The sequence below is a fragment of the Beta vulgaris genome, chromosome 1 (genome assembly GCF_026745355.1).
Source record: "Beta vulgaris subsp. vulgaris cultivar EL10 chromosome 1, EL10.2, whole genome shotgun sequence".
Lineage (NCBI taxonomy): Eukaryota > Viridiplantae > Streptophyta > Magnoliopsida > Caryophyllales > Amaranthaceae > Beta > Beta vulgaris.
The window spans coordinates 4,151,372-4,169,501 of NC_079202.1; the positions used below are offsets into that span (position 1 = coordinate 4,151,372).

The following is an 18,130-nucleotide window of genomic DNA, read 5'->3' on the forward strand; positions in this document are numbered from 1 at the left end:
GACACTTTCCTTTACACACATTGTTCTCTTGTTGTCGAGTCAATATGCCTTTCTATTTGATGCATATCCTAAAAATATAGCTCCATCGCTTCTAGTGTTAAACTTTCCTAAATTGTCTTTTCCATTGTTGTGTACAAAACATTTACATCCAAATACGAAAGTAAGAAATATTTGGTTTTTTTTCCTCTAAGGAGTTCATAAGGCATCTTCAATGTGATGGGCCTCAGCATAACTCGATTGATGATGTAGCATGTTGTGTTTACTGTCTCGTCCCAAAAGCTCTTTGGAAGGTCGTTTGCAATAATCATCGTTCTTTCCATGTCCTCTAGAGTCCGGTTCTTTCTTTCAACTACTCCGTTTTGTTGTGGTGTCCTTGGAGCAGAGAAGTTGTGATATAAGCCTTCATTGCTAGGGGTGGACCGGAATTCGAATTTTTTGGGATGGGACCGGGCCGTAATATTCCAGTCCGATCCGATTTTGGACAGGTTTGACCGGAATTTATATTATTTTACTCAAAAAAAATATTTTTTTGCTAAGGTTTAAACATATTAATAAATTCGATAGATTAAAAACTAATAATACTAAAAACAATAATATTAAAGGCAATAAACATGAGATTTTAACTTTCTAATTTTTCTAAGTTTTAAACTAAAATTCCGATCCATTCCGGTCCGGACCGGAAAATTCTGAGTTTGGACCGGACCGGAAAACTGGAATGCCGAGTTTACATGTACCGGAGACTGGATCACAATTTTCATTGTTGCAAAATTCATCAAACTTGAAGTTTTCAAACTCCTTACCATGGTTAGATGTTAAGTGTCTCAATTGAAAAGCACTAGTTCGTTGAATCTTTTTAGCAAAGGTTAAGAACTCGTCAAAGGTTTCATCTTTGCTATGAAGAAAGATAACCCATGTAAATCTAGAGAAATCATCAACAATAACCAATACATATTTCTTACCCGATCTAATTTGTACTGGTACAGGGCCACATAAGGCCATATGAAGGAGTTTCAATGGACTTTGTGTGCTTACCATTTTCTTAGATTTAAAGGAGGATCTCACTTGTTTTCCTTTTACAGATGGATCACAAATACCGCGGTGCATATACTTAATTGTTGGTAAACCAATTACTAAGTCTTTTCCACTTAATTTGTGTAATAGTGATAAGTTAGCATGACAGCAACACTTGTGCCATATTAGGGGATCTTCTTCAATCACGCTCACACATATGAGATTGTTCCTAGGAATAAGGTTCAGGTCAATCATATAAGTGTTGCTTTTCCTTGTTCCCTCAAGGATCTTGATTCTTGTACTTTCAATGTTGACTACACACGACTCATTAGTAAACTTCACTATATTGCCTTATCACAAAACTGAGAAATGCTAAGTAAACTATGCTTTAAGCCGTCGACCAAAAATACATTTATGGACTGTGACTAAGACTTACCAATCTTACCAACAGCTACTATGTTACATGTAAGATTGGCTCCGAAGGTCACAATCATTGTTATTAAAATCCCGATTCGAATCTTACGATTCTACGATTTTACGATCCTGGAGGACCTCACCGATCCCGATCCTACGTAGGATCTTAATCTTGTAGGATCTTTCGATCCTGCCCAACCACAAAAATCACATGGTAGGATCTTAACACGATTCTACGATCCTACGACTCTACGATCCATCCTACCGTTAAAAACCATAAACTAATTTCACATATTATATTTCTCCTATTAGATTTTGGTCGCATGTTACTTCAATCTATAGTATTGAAAAACTATCATCATTTTGCTAATTAAAAAATTCATTATTAATATGTATAAATTTTTAACATGAGGTTCTCACCATATTTTGGTATAATTATCTTTATTTCACCGAATTGTAGGATCTTACGATCCTACGATCCGATCCCACCGATTCGATTCTACCAACCTCTACGATCCAAAGTTGGATCCCGATCCTAATAACATTGGTCACAATTCCTCCATGGTAAGCTGAAAATGAGAGAAACTTTGATTTGTCACCAATCATATGCTTAGAACAACCTTTGTCGAGGAACCACAAGTTGTTCCCCCTCACTTCAGTATGTATTTAAAACAACTAGTCAGTGGTAGGAACCCAGTCCTGATTGGGTTCCTTTGTTGTTGAACTTAAATCACTCTTAGCCTTATATACATGTTTAACAATGTAGGTATTCCTCTCGATACATTTTTCCCTAGTGGAACAATCAGACACTATGTGTCACTGTTCTCACGAGCTTATTTTACTACTTGGTAGATCCACATATTTTTTCTTTTTGTTTTTCTTCTTTTGATTGAAACCGAGTCCATCTCTTCCTGTATTTTGATATTTTTGTGTCCATCTCATTGGATCAGGAAGCTTATTCCTAGAGGAATCCAGTTCCTTGTTAAATACCAGATTTTCACTTAAAATATTTTCATAACTATATTTTAATAATTTGAAATCTATTTTGGTACTAGTAGTAGAATTTGTTCCTTCAGGAACACATAGTTTCAACTCTACCGATTCCATACTCAAAAAATAGTTCTCATTTTTTTTACCGTCTCAAATGCTTCTTGAATGCTCCAATTTTTATCAAAAAGATCAAAGAACCGTTTTTGAGTATAAGATTTCAATGAGTAAAGCCAATTTGAATGTTTCTTAGTAACTTTTAAGGTATTCTCTACTTGTTCCTTTTTAACACAAATTGCCTTATATCCGTCTAAGATTTCTAAAAGTAATTTCACAAGTTGCCTTTTGTTAAGTTATGTAAGCACTTCTTCTATAGTGTTAGAATATACCTTGGTGTTGGACGATTTTCCTTCATATTTAGTTTTAGCCATGAGGCATTGATGAGCAGTTTCTTCTTTTGTCTGTTCCTGCTCCTAATCAGAATTAGATTCTCCCCATGGAACCACCATGGCTCGCTTCATGTTTGTTCTTGAAAAAGGTTTATGCTGACCCTTGTTCTTTTCCTTGAGTTTTATTTTGCCTTTGTCGGTTTCCCATTGAGGACACTCCTTGATAAACTGACCAAGGCTTCCACACTTATGACAACTTAACTTTGTAGGCTTCCTTGCGACCTTCCTCTTTTAGTTCTTGTTAAAGAACTTTTTGAATCTTCGAACAATCATTGCGGCTTCTTCGTCGTTTGACTCTTACTCTTCTTGATCTTCTATTTTGAGAGCAAAAGCCTTAGGTGTCACAGGTTCATCCTCGTGAGTTCATAGATGCAATTCGTGGGTCATCAAGGAACCAACCAGTTGCTCAACATTAAATGTGGTGAAATCCTTTGTTTCCAATAGAGCTGTAACCTTAGCCATCCACTTCTCATCCTTTGGGAGACTCCTTAGAACTTTTTAAACTTGTTCCTCTGGAGTAATGATTTTTCCAAGAGACTCAAGTTCGTTTATGATGTTCGAAAAACGAGTGAGCATGTCTTTAACAGGCTCCTTTTGTTGCATTTGAAACAGTTCATGCTTATGCATAAGCATATCGATCTTCGATCTTTTCACCTCGCTTGTTCCTTCATGAGTAATTTGATGGAGTTCCCACATTTGTTTGAAGGTCTTGCATTGCATGACCCTGTTGTGTTCATGAGGACCAATGTCACAATGGAGAAGCTTTTTAGCCATATGGTTCATCTCCATTTTATCAAAATCATCTTTATCAAATTCTCTAAGGGGTTTAGGAATCAGCTCCCCCTTTTCATTTTTATTTATAACTTCAAAATCGCCAAATTCAATAATCCTCCATACTTGATAGTTTTCTGCTTTAATGAAGATCTCCATGTGGTTCTTCCAGTATAGGTAATTCTTCCCATTGAACATGGACGGACGTTGGGTAGAATACCCTTCATCAAGTTTTTCTCCTATAATGTTCATGGCGCTAGATACAAGCTCCTCACGGTTAACTGATTTTTGGAGGTACTAGGCTCTGATTTTTGGAGAAAGTAGGCTCTGATACCAATTGTAGTTGAGGAAAAATTTTCAAATTAGAATGCGGAATTAAAGAACTTCAAAGTAAAGAGAGATAACACACAAAATTTACCCTAAAAGGAAAACTTCTTAGGCCCATTAGGAAGAAAAACCTTGACCCAAGGGATTTTGAGTCAATACTTTTCTTATTAGACTAGGCTAAAATACACTCTTTACAACCTATTACTGGACGCTTCTCTATTCCACTAGGAACTTGTTTCCAGTCACTCAGTTCCCCCTAAACTGATGACACTCACTTGACTTCACTCTAAGTCTTTTCTTTCTCTCTTTCTTTGTCTCACTTGATTACAAGAATATTCTGAAAATTTTTACTCACCCATACACTAAGGATTACAATGATATGTTTTGTAGGAGAAGAAGAAAATTACAGAAAAATATTCTAAGTAAATATGTGAATGTAATGCTTGAAAGTTATATATCTTCGAACAAGTATTTTCTTTCCTAATAGATGCATTAGCTTCTTGTTCTTCACTCCACATTCTCCATGTTGTGTGCTTGCTGAAATCTAGGGATCATGACCTATTACACGTTGCACAAACTCCACGATTTTTGCAACAGATTTTATCTCCTCCATCCAGCCGTTGTGCATCGGTATTAGTGAGTATGTTAGAGGAAATCTCGCCCCAACTCTCCTTGTTTAGCCATATCTTATCACCCTGATTTCACAACAAAACAACAACAATATCTCAACTAACCTAATAATCTTTTTATTCAAATTATTCTAAGTTATGAGATTTATTAAACATACCATATAATAAAATTGAGTGTGTAGATAATATCTTGATTAGATTAATACTCATTAATCTTTCTATACAAGATAAAATATAAATTAGCATGTAACAATTAATGAAACAATTTTTTTGGGATTTTATATTTTTTCAAAATAACACTATACAAGCACCTAAGTATTTGGCATCATCAAAACATGGAATACAACAAGCAAGAATCAAAGAAATTAATGAATTAAATAATCATTTAATCAATCCCTCATCTGCATACATAGATTCTCAAATCCCTAGAAAATAAACTACTCACACATAACTGGGGAATATATATAATCACAATTAAATAAGAAAGCAACATGATGAAATAACCAAGGAAATAGTAAGGGATGAGATACAATACCAATTGAAGAACGAATTGAATATTGAAAATGATTACTCTATTGAATCATAAACGTGCTTGCAAAGTAGAAGAAACTAGGGTTGTTAAGAGAATAAAAGTACTTAGAAAACTAATGAATGAAAATAAAAACATGAAAAACTGGTTTCTCTCCTCTAAAAGGAGAGTTATTTATACTGAAGTAACAATTAGCGCAACACGCGCTTTAAAACGCTTGAAAATCGTCCTGCCTAGGTTGCCGGGGTGGATTTGTCCGGTCATTTTCGTAGAAGTGAAATAGCGCTCTGCCCAGTCAGGCGAGATCTCGCCCGATCGGGACCGCAACAACATATTTTATTTTTTTTTCAAATCTTCTCCAAACGATGAAATTGGGCTAAGTAAAGGCGCCTAGGCAGCCGTTGCAAAGATCTCTATCTCCAAAACGCCATAACTTCTTCGTTATTCGTCGAAATTAGGCAAGTGTAGAATCTAACCCAATTTAAATCACTGAATTTGGATTTGTAGAACTTGAGATATAATTAAAAGAGTAGATTAGAGTCATTTTTCTACTTCTTTCACTATTCATTTTGCTTCAAAACTCTTCCAACTCAATGCCCATACTTTCAAAAGTACATCATCTCTTGTAGTGATATAAATGAGTACCAAAATGCACCAAATTATTATTATTTCTTTTACAGAAGAAATGCACCAAATTAAAACATGCTAATTATCCTACCATTAGGGGAAAAAAAAGGAAGGGCTGCGCTGGAAGGGCTACGCTTTCTTCATTACGCAACCCTTCTATACAGTAGGGATGCGCTTTTAAATAAAACGCAACCTTTGTTTAAAGTAGGGTTGCGTTTTAATAGAAAAGCGTAGCCCTTCACATAGAAGGGATGCGCTTGTCTAAATAACGCAGCCCTACTGTAAAGAGAAGGGCTGCGTTTTTAGACAAGCGCAACCCTGTTTTGTGAAGGGCTACGCTTGTTTAAAGAGCGCAACCCTACTGTTACAGAAGGGATGCGCTTTTTTAAAAAGCGCAGCCCTTCTATGGGCTTTTTTTTTAAAAAGAATTAAGCGCAACCCTCACAATTTAAACTCTCTCCTCTCTCTCTCACGCCTCTCTCACCCTCCCTCTTCTCTCTCACCCTCCCTCTTCTCTCTCTTCTCTCTGATCACCCTCCCTCTTCTCTCTCACCCTCCCTCTTGTATCAGTAAAAATATCAACAAAAAAATCCACCAAACGAAAACCCAGAAAAAAACAAAAATTAGGGTTTGCTTAAATTGAGAGCAATTTACAAGAGGGTCGATCCGTCGATGGAAAAATCTAGAAGACGACATACTTATACTTGAATCGAAGCTATTTTGAATAGGAAGAATACTATTTTTATGTGAACAAAGCGAATTCCATCCAATAATCAAAGTAAATTTCTTTTTCTTTTTCCGTTTTTGTGTGTTCCTATTAGATCTTATCTTCTGTTTTCTCTAAATTGTACCTAATGTTTGTCAATTGTTGGAAATCGCATGAGTGAATAATTTGATTACTAAAATTGAATTATGTAATTGGATCATAAATCAAAGCTTGACGCTCTAATTCCTGCCATTGTGATACTGTAAATGGCGAAACCCGAATTTCTGATACTCTATTCATTTTTTCCGCCTGAACGCAGGGCTAAGGGATTTTTCGTTAGTTGGTCTTTTTCGTCAGATATGAAAGCAGGGCTAAGGGCTTTTTCGTCGTTTTCTCACTGAACGCAGGTTGAACTCCGGCAACGACAACCACAAGTTATAGATTTTCGTTTTTCAGATCTAGAATTTCTTGATTTTTGTTTTGATGAATTCATGTAATTTTAGATCTATAATTTTTCTCTTTTGTATTTTCGTTCGTTTTTTTCATTTTTGTTCATTGTTTTTCATTTTTGTTCAACTTTGTTTTGATGAATTTATGTAATTTCAGAAAGGCAAGTATAGTGTTTGGTTTATTGTGGAATATGTTAGTCTTGTTTCATGTGTTTGAATGAGAGTGGTTTGAGGGTTATCAACAACATGTTGTTTATACATATAATCATGCTGTTTGATATAAAAAAATGTCAAAAAAACAATTTTTTTTTATATTTTTTTTGGTAGGAAGGGCTGCGCTTGAAAAGTGCAGCCCTACTTAAAAAGGGAAGGGCTGCTATTGAAAGGGCTGCTGTCAAAAAGCGCAGCCCTAAGGGCCTTTTTTAGCGCAACCCTTCCGTATTTTTCCACTAGTGTACAACGATCAACCTAAACTACAAACACACTACAATGAGCACATTAGTACTAAAAATAACTCCAAAGAGCGGAATTAAAACCAATAATCTATGAGGGACGGGGATAAACACTCTATAAAATAGAAATATCACTTATTCTTTACACTTCATTCAAGCTTTGTATAAATAGCCTCTAGGTTGTAATATTCATTTGAATAGATTGATAATAATATTCTTACAAAGAAATTTCTCTCTTTTCTTTCTAAACATTCCAAATTATCTCTTCAGATTGTAATCAGTATACCATATAAGTAAGACGTAATACAACATATGATCTACTTGATCATATTTTAAAATGAAAAATAATACTCCTAAATCTACTAATAATTACGAACTAGAAGCTCAAAATGGCAATTCGGATAATTTCTGTAATACAATAGTCTAAATTAAACCTGATCTTGTGTGGTCTGTTTGAATTTCTCAAAACCCTATGGTTGTCAAATGTTTTTGTTTTAACTAATAAATTGAAACCATTTGTACAATTACACGTGACTCGATATAATGAGATCTGCAAATCAACGTGAGATTTCTGTCTTTGCTGTGCCATATTCTAGTTGTTGCTCCATCTCCCAGCTGAGCTTAGGTGTTGTCTCGTAGTGTCGTGGAACGTAGTCCTGAAAAATTGCCATTTACACTTCAGATAATCTTTCGCAATGTACAATTATGTTTCTTAGTTGTTTTATTTGAATTTTCAAGGTTTTTAAATATTTTTTGAGAATAACAATGTTTAGTTACATATTTACATTTATAAAAAACAAAATGATATTTTATTGATATATAACAACTAAAATTAAACAAGATCGATCATCATGTATTCATTTCGCTCTTTTAAATTTGTTACACTTTTCATTTTAGTCCGTTATTCTAAGATGGTTACACACACATTTTTTGTCACTTATATCTAGCAATGTTCTATTATTATTTTATGCCAACCAACCCATCTTCATCTCGTCATCCTCTCTTTTTCATTTAAGAAATGTCACTATCTACCGTTCCTTACTTTATTCATACAATATTACTACCTATCTTCTTCACTTTTTCTTACTTTACCCCATACAACACTTCCTCTCTTCTCTTGCCACAATATGGCGTATAAATAATAAGTGTAATGAATAAACAGTGAGCGTAATAATAAGTTTATAGTAATGTAATGAAAATATACAAACTTTGACCTTTAAAGCTAAATCAAACAACAAAAAGAAGAGGGGTATAATAATTTTTGTTGTTTTACTTCGATTAAAAGGGTACAAAACCAAGTGTCTGACCTCAAGCTTGGACATTAGCTCTTGAGCAGTTGGAGCAGACACAATAATGTTACGCGCAGCTGGGGTAACGAAATCCTCGTCAACAGCCTTGTCTATGAAGGACAACAGTGAGTTGTAATACCCATCAACGTTCAACAAGCCCACCTGTGTGCATGAAGATATATTCGTTAATTTTATTTTTCTTTTATAAAGGTTTCTTTCAATTTTAGAACCTAGAAGTTAGAAGAACTATTACTAAATATTGTCGTACTTAAAGGATTAAATAAAGGCATGAGTCTAATATTAGAATTTTAGCTCAAATGTAATTCTCCATCCTTCATCTAGGGTTTTTTTTACCTTATAGCATAAAACGATGAATCACATAAATAGAAAATTGTATTCGGATGACGGTTTGAAAATATGACAAATCATCATAACTCTCATAAGATTTTTGTTGCGGTGTGGTTATGTTTTTACTGATAATCTATAGTATATTTCTTATGATTTTTAAATTTTCGGTGGAAGTTAGTACCCTACAAGTGAAATAAGAAAAAACAATGAAATATGGTCTATTATCATGAGAGACAGTTGTACTAGACATAATCTTTTTAAAATTTTTTTTTTAAGTTAGAAGGAATTGCTTATTTTCTATAAAAACAAGTTCAACATCTTAAACCGACATGATATCTGAAATTGCAACATTGATATCAAATTTTTTTCGGAACAGTTCGAAAATTATATATAATAGTGATTTTCCAAGGATCGAAGTTGGATGAATTTCCAGTGGTTCCTTCCATCGGCGTCATCGAACCACGTTAGCAATCCAGAAGAACTGGAAGCTCGAAACGACCGGTCAAAGGAATTGATCCGTTTAGTTCTGTTCTTCTCCTAGTTTTATAGTACACTCACTCACGTAGAGGGGTCTTTTGGACGCTAAATCAGGTCAATTTGTTCTTAAGTCAGTCAGTTTCGACTGACTTTATTAAGGTGGTAACTCTTACCTTCTTCTAGTTTGCACTAATGTTCCTTAAGTAACCTTATAAGAATCCCTTTTTTTTTTTTTATCTCCGTCTTTCAAGCTCCTTGAATAACTTTTTGTTTTGTTTTTTGAAGTGGAAGCTGGGTGGGGGAGTGTATTTTGAGGAGAGCTCCTTGGATATCACTTCCGTCGTACTAGATGCTCCTAAATTTCAACTTAAGCTTAATTGTTTTTGTTACATTATTATTATTGATTAAAGAAAGTTTAGTGTATGATAATTGATAATAAGTTTACTCCACGATACCATGAATCATGATGTTTATGCCTCACATCACCTTTTACGCCTCAATTATATTTCCGAAACAAGTGGAGCACTAGTCACCACTTTATATTGCAACTTTACTTTTGCTTCGTACTACACTACTTGTCGCATTTGTAGATGTGATGCTTAGGCTTCGTTTAGTAGGATGTAAAATATTTTATTGAAAAACGGCTTTTCTCTATTTATAATTTTATATTGTTTGATTTGTAAAGAAGTATAATTTATAAAATCATTTTCTCTAGGAGTAAAATTGCTCTCCCGATGATGGAAAACCATTTTTCCTTTAAAATGAATGAAAAATTATTTTCCTTCATTTTTCTGATCTCTCTTGTACACTCCTCTCACTACCTCCTTACCGTCCATTAAGCTAAATTATAATGAAGGTACATAGTGAATCCCCATCGAGCAAAGACATAAATGACAGAAGAGTAGGATGCTTGAAATAGGGTGGGGTCGTGATTAGCAAGTCTTAATCCAAAGACTGGTTGGATGGAAGGTGAAAGCCTTATTACCATCTAAATCAAACTTGCTTATCTATAGTTTTTGGTTCTCTTTCCTCAATACTATATAATTATGTTGCTTGCAATTAGGGTTTAAAAAAGTTATAATCTTCTCATATTTAATAATTAGTTTACCAAGACAAAAAAAGAGCTACAAGAATATCTTGATTGTCACTCTTACAATGGTCTTGTATTAGTCTTTGAGAATGAATATCCTTCTCAAAATACTAGGACTTCATAAATGCACAATAATATTTTTTTAATATTTTCAAGTAGAACATATTTGACAAAAAAAAAGAGCTATTAGATACTTCTTTCGTTTAGAAATAGTTGCACCATTTGCATAGTATTTACTATTCTCATTTTATACTTTGATTGTCTATGTTGATTTATATTTTAGGAAAAATATAGCCATATAAGATCTTGGTAGACTCCTCTCAATGTATATTTTTTTAATTTCAACTTTTTATAATTTTTACTTATTGATAATTAGAAATATTAATGTTTAAAATAATACATTAACAACTGTGAAAACATAAAATGGTGCAACTATTTATAAACAGAGAAAGTAATTGCTTAAATTTATAAAATTGGCAAGTAGAATGATAAGTTACCGGCTTATCATGAATTCCAAGTTGAGCCCAAGTGATGACTTCAAGTAATTCTTCCAAAGTGCCATAACCTCCTACATAAAGATATTCAACTTTAGCTAGATGAACACAATCCCACTCACTAAAGATGATTGCAAATTGCAACATCAGTATCTCATATTTTCCTATTTTTTTTTTTTGATTGGGAAATTAAGTTAGCCCAAGGGCTAACCCTACCAAGGCTACTAGCCTTGTAGGAACTACCAACACATTGGCTGGTAAAGCATGCAAAGCATGCTAAGGAAATACCCCAACATAATGCTGGGGGTAAGGATCGAACCCCTGACCTCAAGGATCAGAGGGGAGTGCTCTACCACATGAGCTAGCTCCTCATCCTATTTAATCATATTTTCCTATTTAATCACGTGTATACACACTCTTTTTATCATCTTTTCTTTTTCTATCTTGCTTTGCTTTGCCTCAAAAGAAAACAAAATTTGCTTTGCTTTTTCTTGGGACCATAAGATTTCAACAAATTTGCGTTTTGCCTATTTCTGACGTTAAAATGGAGTTTGTTCTAAGTTATCACGATACTAATTTTGAGCATTATTATAAGTATTTTGGAGATTTTCCAAACAAAAAATATAGGACTGCTTTATTAATATTTTTCTTTTATTTTTTTTAAAAATTACAAAATAGTCATTGTGATACAAACTATTTATATATTATAATGATAAACTTATAGAAGATGATATCCTCCGACATATAGAGAATACATTTTAACTCTTTTCTTTACTAAACTTTTCAAAGATTTATAGTTTATACAGTTGAAAATAGAAAATTTTGACTTTCGTAAATAATAAGATTTAACAATGTTAATCTTACTAGATACTCAATTACTAGATAACTATAACAAAATTTTTGACCTCTAGATATCGTTTTTTTTTTTTTTGTTAACAATATATATAATGCCTTGTGTAAAAATGCCTCAAAATGTTACCTGGTAAAGCAATGAAAGCGTCAGCTTGGCGAGCCATTTCTGCTTTTCTTTGATGCATACTTGAGACAGGTCTCACTTCGCCAACTGTTTCACCGATAATCTACCACAAAACAAATTAAGCTACCTTAATCATATCATTCCATCCCTCAAATATCATAATGAAAAACATTACTTTTGAAGTAATTATACTAAGATTTATTAATGTTTATTGTAATTACAACATTTTGAATATCATGTTGAAGAAAATTTAACCAAAAATTACCCCTCAATGAGGGGCCTATGAGTCATAGGCTCTCAAAGCTAGAAATATTAAAATTAACCACCCAGTTATGACAATTGTCTACTGAAAGTCTCAAAATCATCTTTTAAAATTTTGATTAAAAAATTATTGATCTAAGGTTTATATTCACATAATACAATATCAAAACCGGAAATTATACTCACCATATATTTATATATTTCTCAACCTATATCTAACTCAATTAAAAGGATCCTAGAGAATATATATATATAAGTATAATGGTTCACTTAAAATGAATTGTTGTGATGACTGAAGAGGTATAGATAATTTGACAATTTCAATTCGAATCAACTAATTGACATATTTTCCACATTTATAAGGAGTCCTATGTTTATATTTGGAGGTAAGAGCACAAAGGGTAGTGACATTAATATCCGCTAAATTGTGGCATTGTTTGACAATAGTGTTTTCGATATCAGGTAGCGGTTGGACAAAGTAAAAACGCTACTTAGGAAAATTATAAGTTTGGTGAGATAGTGGTTGTATTAGCGAGTAGCGATTGGAGTGAATTATAGGTAGCGGCTGTAGAACGTTAATACAAGTAACGTTTGAGATTTATAGGTAGCGGTTAGCGAATAAATACTATATAATGAATGTCATGTATTGTATTTTATAATCTCAACAACTACTTTTGCCAAACACTGCTAATCAAACAATTACTTTAAACGCTAATCTCAAACAGCTATTAGTAGACAGCCAGCAGCTATCTCAACAGTTTCTAGAACAACTAGTTTTGTCAAACAGACCCTAAGTAAACAATGTAAATTCAATTTTATTTTTTTTAGTTAAGGGTGGATGTGGGACGACTAGACCACATTTGAAGGTGGTTTTTGGTTGAAGTCCTATCTTTAATTATTTATCAACAAAATATTTTTCAAAAATTAAGAAAATAAATTGATAATTGAGTACACCATATTATATAATAATTTATATTTAAATAAAAATATAGTCAAAATTAGTATTTGAATAATGTAAAAGTGTTGCAACTATTGTAGAAATTAAAGGGAAGAAATCTATATATGTTAGAAATTGGATATATGCCCTGTTAGAAGAGAAGTTAATTACCCTAACAGAGGCAAAAAGAAAGAAAAGAAACAAAGTCATAAGCTATAATTGAGAGGATATATAAATAATTAATTCAAGAAAAAAAGAAAGAAAGAAGAAAGAAAAAGACAAGATAGACAAATGTCAACAGAAAAGTTTTCTATTGTTTCACATGAAAAACAATATTTGACTATTGAGGTGTGAACTGTGAGCACGCACACCTCATCCTTTAATACTTTGTCAAAAAATATATAAAAATTTATAGGTTTAAAGTTGAGAGGAGTCTTGTTAATTTGGTTTTATCGTACCATATTATTTTAAAAATGTATGTCCTTTTCAATTTAGTATTTTAAAAGTAATGGTCCTTTGGTTTTCAAAGTTTATGATCTTTCTATTTTGCAACATTTAAGAAATACAATGAGAGTTTATGATACTCCAACATGTTACATGTATGCGGAAAAGAAAACAGTAGCATTGACATACATTTATTAATAAAGTAGATATTGTTTTAGAATTTATTAATATTGATAATTGAAAAAAGCTGAGAATATTTCACATTTAGAAAACCAATTCAATCAAAAACTTAAACTAATGATGGTTGAAACTTCTAAGATTGACCCTTTAATTATTAACTAAAAAATTTAGCTTGTTTCGTACATAACTTTGGTCATTTTAATAATTTGCTTTGGTGATGTTATACTATTTCCCTAATTTGATAAGTACAAATGTAATTAGCAAAAAACATCATATGAAATCTAGGATTAAATATTTAGTATGTAAATTATAGATACAGATTTTCCTTAAGTTCTCTAGGTTGTTATTACCTCTTTAGGCATAAGGGTCTTCGGTATCACTCTGCATATTAAAAAAAAAGAAGAAAAAGGAAAGGTTAGTTGATTGCATAGTAATGCATATTATATTCACGTTGGACTTGGTAAACAGAAAGATATATAAAATGAGAGTATGTTAAAATACAAAATGCGTAAATTAAATAGAAATGGAGGGATTGTTACATTGTTTTCATTACAAATATAATTGATTATTACAAATTCTCACTAATTCAATAACATTCTCATAGCACTAAATGTAAGGAGTACTTTACATCACTATATTATAACTATTTGATGAAATTATTTTTCATTTATATTTCAATTACATTCTTTTTGATATGATTACAAAATTTTAATAATTTAGAATATTAAAATAAAATTGTCGGACTACCTCCTTATAACTACTTTTTTTCTTCTAAATAATTACTTAAAACATTCTTTCAAAATAACCATGTTATAGTATGATCGTGTGAGAAAAAGATGTAATATTAAGTGCAAAAAATTAAACGATTTATTCAATGAATAAATATGTCAAATGGTGGACAATCTGAAATGAAAACGACGACATAAGGTATATTTAATTTTTTAATATAACATGATTAGTTGAAAAAAGTTGACTTTTTTATAAGGTCGTTATAGACGAGAGCATTCATTGTATACACTCGAGTGTATCACATGCATAGTACATCGAAGGCTTTTTTTTAAAAAATTTGCACATCTGTAGCTTTCCCTATTATGTAAATTTTGCTCATTTGGAGATTTTACATGAGCAATAACAAAAGTGTGCCTTAAGTGTACCATATATGCTCACACTACATCCGATGTATGATAAATTGTAAGTTAGAGACAAAAATATAATCTTTATAAAATTGTAAATTTGTGATGGAGTTGAAAATTTAACAGCATAAGTAGTAATATAATTACCCTAAGACATGTCGACCTCCATCATAGACAGCTTGAGAAACCAGACCCATCAACCCAATGCTTCCTCCTCCATAAACCAAATCTATTTTTCTTTCAATCTGCACAAAACCACATCACAATCACATGGGTATGTTACAAATTTTCACAAACGGACGTATAACAGCAAAATTACACACATAATGCAAATTATTCGGAACATATAGAATATTCCTAACACAAATTTTAATCTATTCTACAACATCCATGTTCCCTAAATATGTCTACCAAGAAACAATCCTCTTCCTAGTTTCTAAGAAACTCCACACTTTCTTTCAAACATGCCATAGTAATGGTTTTATTACTTCAATCATACATTCTGTTTTTTTTACTTTGATCACAAATTAATTTACAACTTACCATGTGTTTACAAATTATAACTAAAAATAGTATGTTTCGTTTCTAATCTAAAGTTTCTTAATTTAACAAAAACTAATTTGATCTTAGTAATTAGTATTAACAATAACCTGCACAATCTCTGTTTTTTAACAGATGATCTATACCATACCATAAACAAGCTCATTTACATAGCTACACATTCCATTGATATGATTACAGTTACAAGATCTTTCAAATTATCAACCAATTTTTATTCTTGATGGATTAATATAAACTGTATGTCTGAATGATCACTCATCCTTCAGCTAACACAAACCCCACGTCATCATAGATGTACTTGTATGGGAATGTCATACCAAGGTTATTGGAACAAGATTATACTAGTAACACAAAATTATAAGATAACAATAATTATATATAAATAAAACATTCATCCAAAAAATAATACCTTTTTCAAAGGGATTATGTCCTAAAAAAATGGAAGCAAAAAGTGTACCACATATCTTATGTAAAATGGTTGTATATTCTAATAAGATGGCGAAACCAGCTAACCTATGTAGCATGGGTACTCCTTCTAGGTCACGTAATCGTACCCGCACTAGTACCAGATACGATACGATACGTATCATGTATGGGTACACGTATCCTTTCCTAAAATTTCAAAATCTTGCAGTTTTCTATTCCCATACCTGAATTTGCACACGTACCCTTACCCGTCTATGTACAACCTAGCAGCTAACTATCCCTTAACCAATTAAACAATTCGATGGCGAAAGAAAAACAAGAAAGGAAACATACCAATTGGTTAGCAAGTTGAAGAGCAGCAAGCTGGTAACTGGGATTTTTGCCAGGGCTACTACCACAAAAGACACAAATTCGTTTAAACCTGGAAATACCTGATAATTTCTTCATCAAACTTGGTTTTTGTGCTTCCTTTTCCATTAATGGATAATTGGTTAATTTCAGTTGAGTTTTGTAACTTGGGTTTTTGAAATTTGGTTGATTTGGCCAATTTTTGTTCGACAATTGCTTTAAAAAGATAAGGAGATGTACGTGGGGCTAAACTTTATTTAAATTTTTTTTGGGTGTTTGTGTTTGTGTTTGTTGGTGAGAGAAAAGAAGTGTACGAGTGAGGACGGCAGCAAGGCTTTGGGAAAGGATTAAAGTTAGGAATACGAATACCCAAAAAAATAAGATTTGAGAATTGAGATTGAGGTGATCACATTCACTAGTAGTCTTTGGTCCCCTTCCTTTTTATATAATCACAAAAAAACACTCATCCTTCTATACACGTCTCTAGCTAGTTATGATATCATCATCTTGTGGTATATTATTTATTTCATATAATATAGTTTGGTTTATTGAAATTCAAACATGAGATTTATTGTTAAATGTTGTTGTAGTGATAGTCCAAAGTTGAGGAACTTTCTCTAACACGAGGGAGTGGAAGTGTAGGACCCTTAAAAGAGAGGGATATGATGTGGTAGTGGGAAAAAGACCGAGGGGAGACGGTGCATCTAAATATGGGGTAATATATTTTTGCATTCATGTTCCCAAATGAAAATATTATTTGAGTAATTATGATTTGAAATATTATTATCAAAGGATAGGATCTTTTGGTAAGCGTGCTACATAATGGTCTTTGTTCGACAAAGGGAACAGTTTCCTCCACCAAAAAATCCAATATATTTAAGAAAATAGAGCGATTTTATGTTGGTTATGGGTTGTCGAGAGAAACCTATATGGATTTTAGTTTAACAATGGAGACGGTATTCGTGAGTGTGCAAGGATCCTAAGGAGATGGAGGCTGTTAGCGCCTACTATATTTAAGTCCTTAATATGAGTTAGAACTAGTTGTCCCATATTGAACAAGAAGATGTCCATATTAGGAGCCTTTGACAGATCTCACGTTGGAAGTATAATCTCCTTCTGGAAGTTGTGACCTTCTTTTATACTTCATCCATTTTATAATAATTACAACATATTTTATTGGACCTTTTTTTTTGAAAGTCATGTGAAAAGGAGAAAGATAGAAATAGACAAATAGTAGGACCCATGTAGTTCACGTACCATCAATAAACCAACAAGTTGTTCCAAACTGAATTTTGTGAAATCTTTTGTTTCTTGTAAGGCATTAACTTTGACCATCCATATGTCCTTAGGTAGACTTATTAACATCTATCATACCTCTTCTTCAGATGAGATAACCTCACAAGAGAAGCTAATCACTAATGTTAGTGAATCTAGTAAACATTTCTTGAGTAGTTTCTTCAGATTTCATTTGGAACAATTTGTATTGATCCATTAGAAGGTCAATTTTGGATCTTTTGACTTCATTTGTTCAGTCATGTGTGACTTCCAAAAGATCCTATATTTACTTTGTCGTCTTGCATCCCATGACAAATTGTGTTCATGATGTTCAAAACTACAATGCAACAACTTTAAATCAAGCTAATAAGATCGTCCGTTTCCACTTTGGCAAAGTTATCTGTATCATAATTAGACATAGGTTTAGGAACAATGAGCTCGTTTTTGCGATTTCTTGTTTTGATTTCAGTCATCAACTTCAATGACTCTCCATAACTGATAATTTTTGGCTTTGATAAAGATCATTTATAAACAGTTGTT

At 32.5% G+C, this 18,130-nt stretch overlaps 1 protein-coding gene across 1 annotated transcript; it reads right to left on the reverse strand.

Moving 5' to 3' along the window:
• Positions 1 to 7,527: 7,527 nt before the first annotated feature.
• On the reverse strand, positions 7,528 to 16,739 carry LOC104884437 (probable cytokinin riboside 5'-monophosphate phosphoribohydrolase LOGL10). Its single transcript, XM_010669084.4, has 7 exons — positions 16,301 to 16,739; positions 15,128 to 15,225; positions 14,198 to 14,228; positions 12,029 to 12,128; positions 11,053 to 11,123; positions 8,659 to 8,802; positions 7,528 to 8,007 (listed from the first exon to the last, which is right to left on the reverse strand). Exons 1-7 carry the CDS (start codon positions 16,442 to 16,444, stop codon positions 7,909 to 7,911), a joined length of 687 nt encoding a protein of 228 aa, XP_010667386.1. The 5' UTR covers positions 16,445 to 16,739; the 3' UTR covers positions 7,528 to 7,908.
• Between the last annotated feature and the right edge of the window lie 1,391 nt (positions 16,740 to 18,130).

Bases quoted from the DNA above. Each gene is read 5' to 3' on its own strand.
- LOC104884437 (XM_010669084.4), bottom strand. From the start codon at position 16,444: ATGGAAAAGGAAGCACAAAAACCAAGTTTGATGAAGAAATTATCAGGT. The intron at 14,229-15,127 runs GTAATTATATTA...TTTAATATGCAG, and splicing joins GGAGGTCGACATGTCTTAGG to AGTGATACCGAAGACCCTTA. The intron at 8,008-8,658 runs GTCAGACACTTG...GCAATTTTTCAG, and splicing joins AGCTAATGTCCAAGCTTGAG to GACTACGTTCCACGACACTA.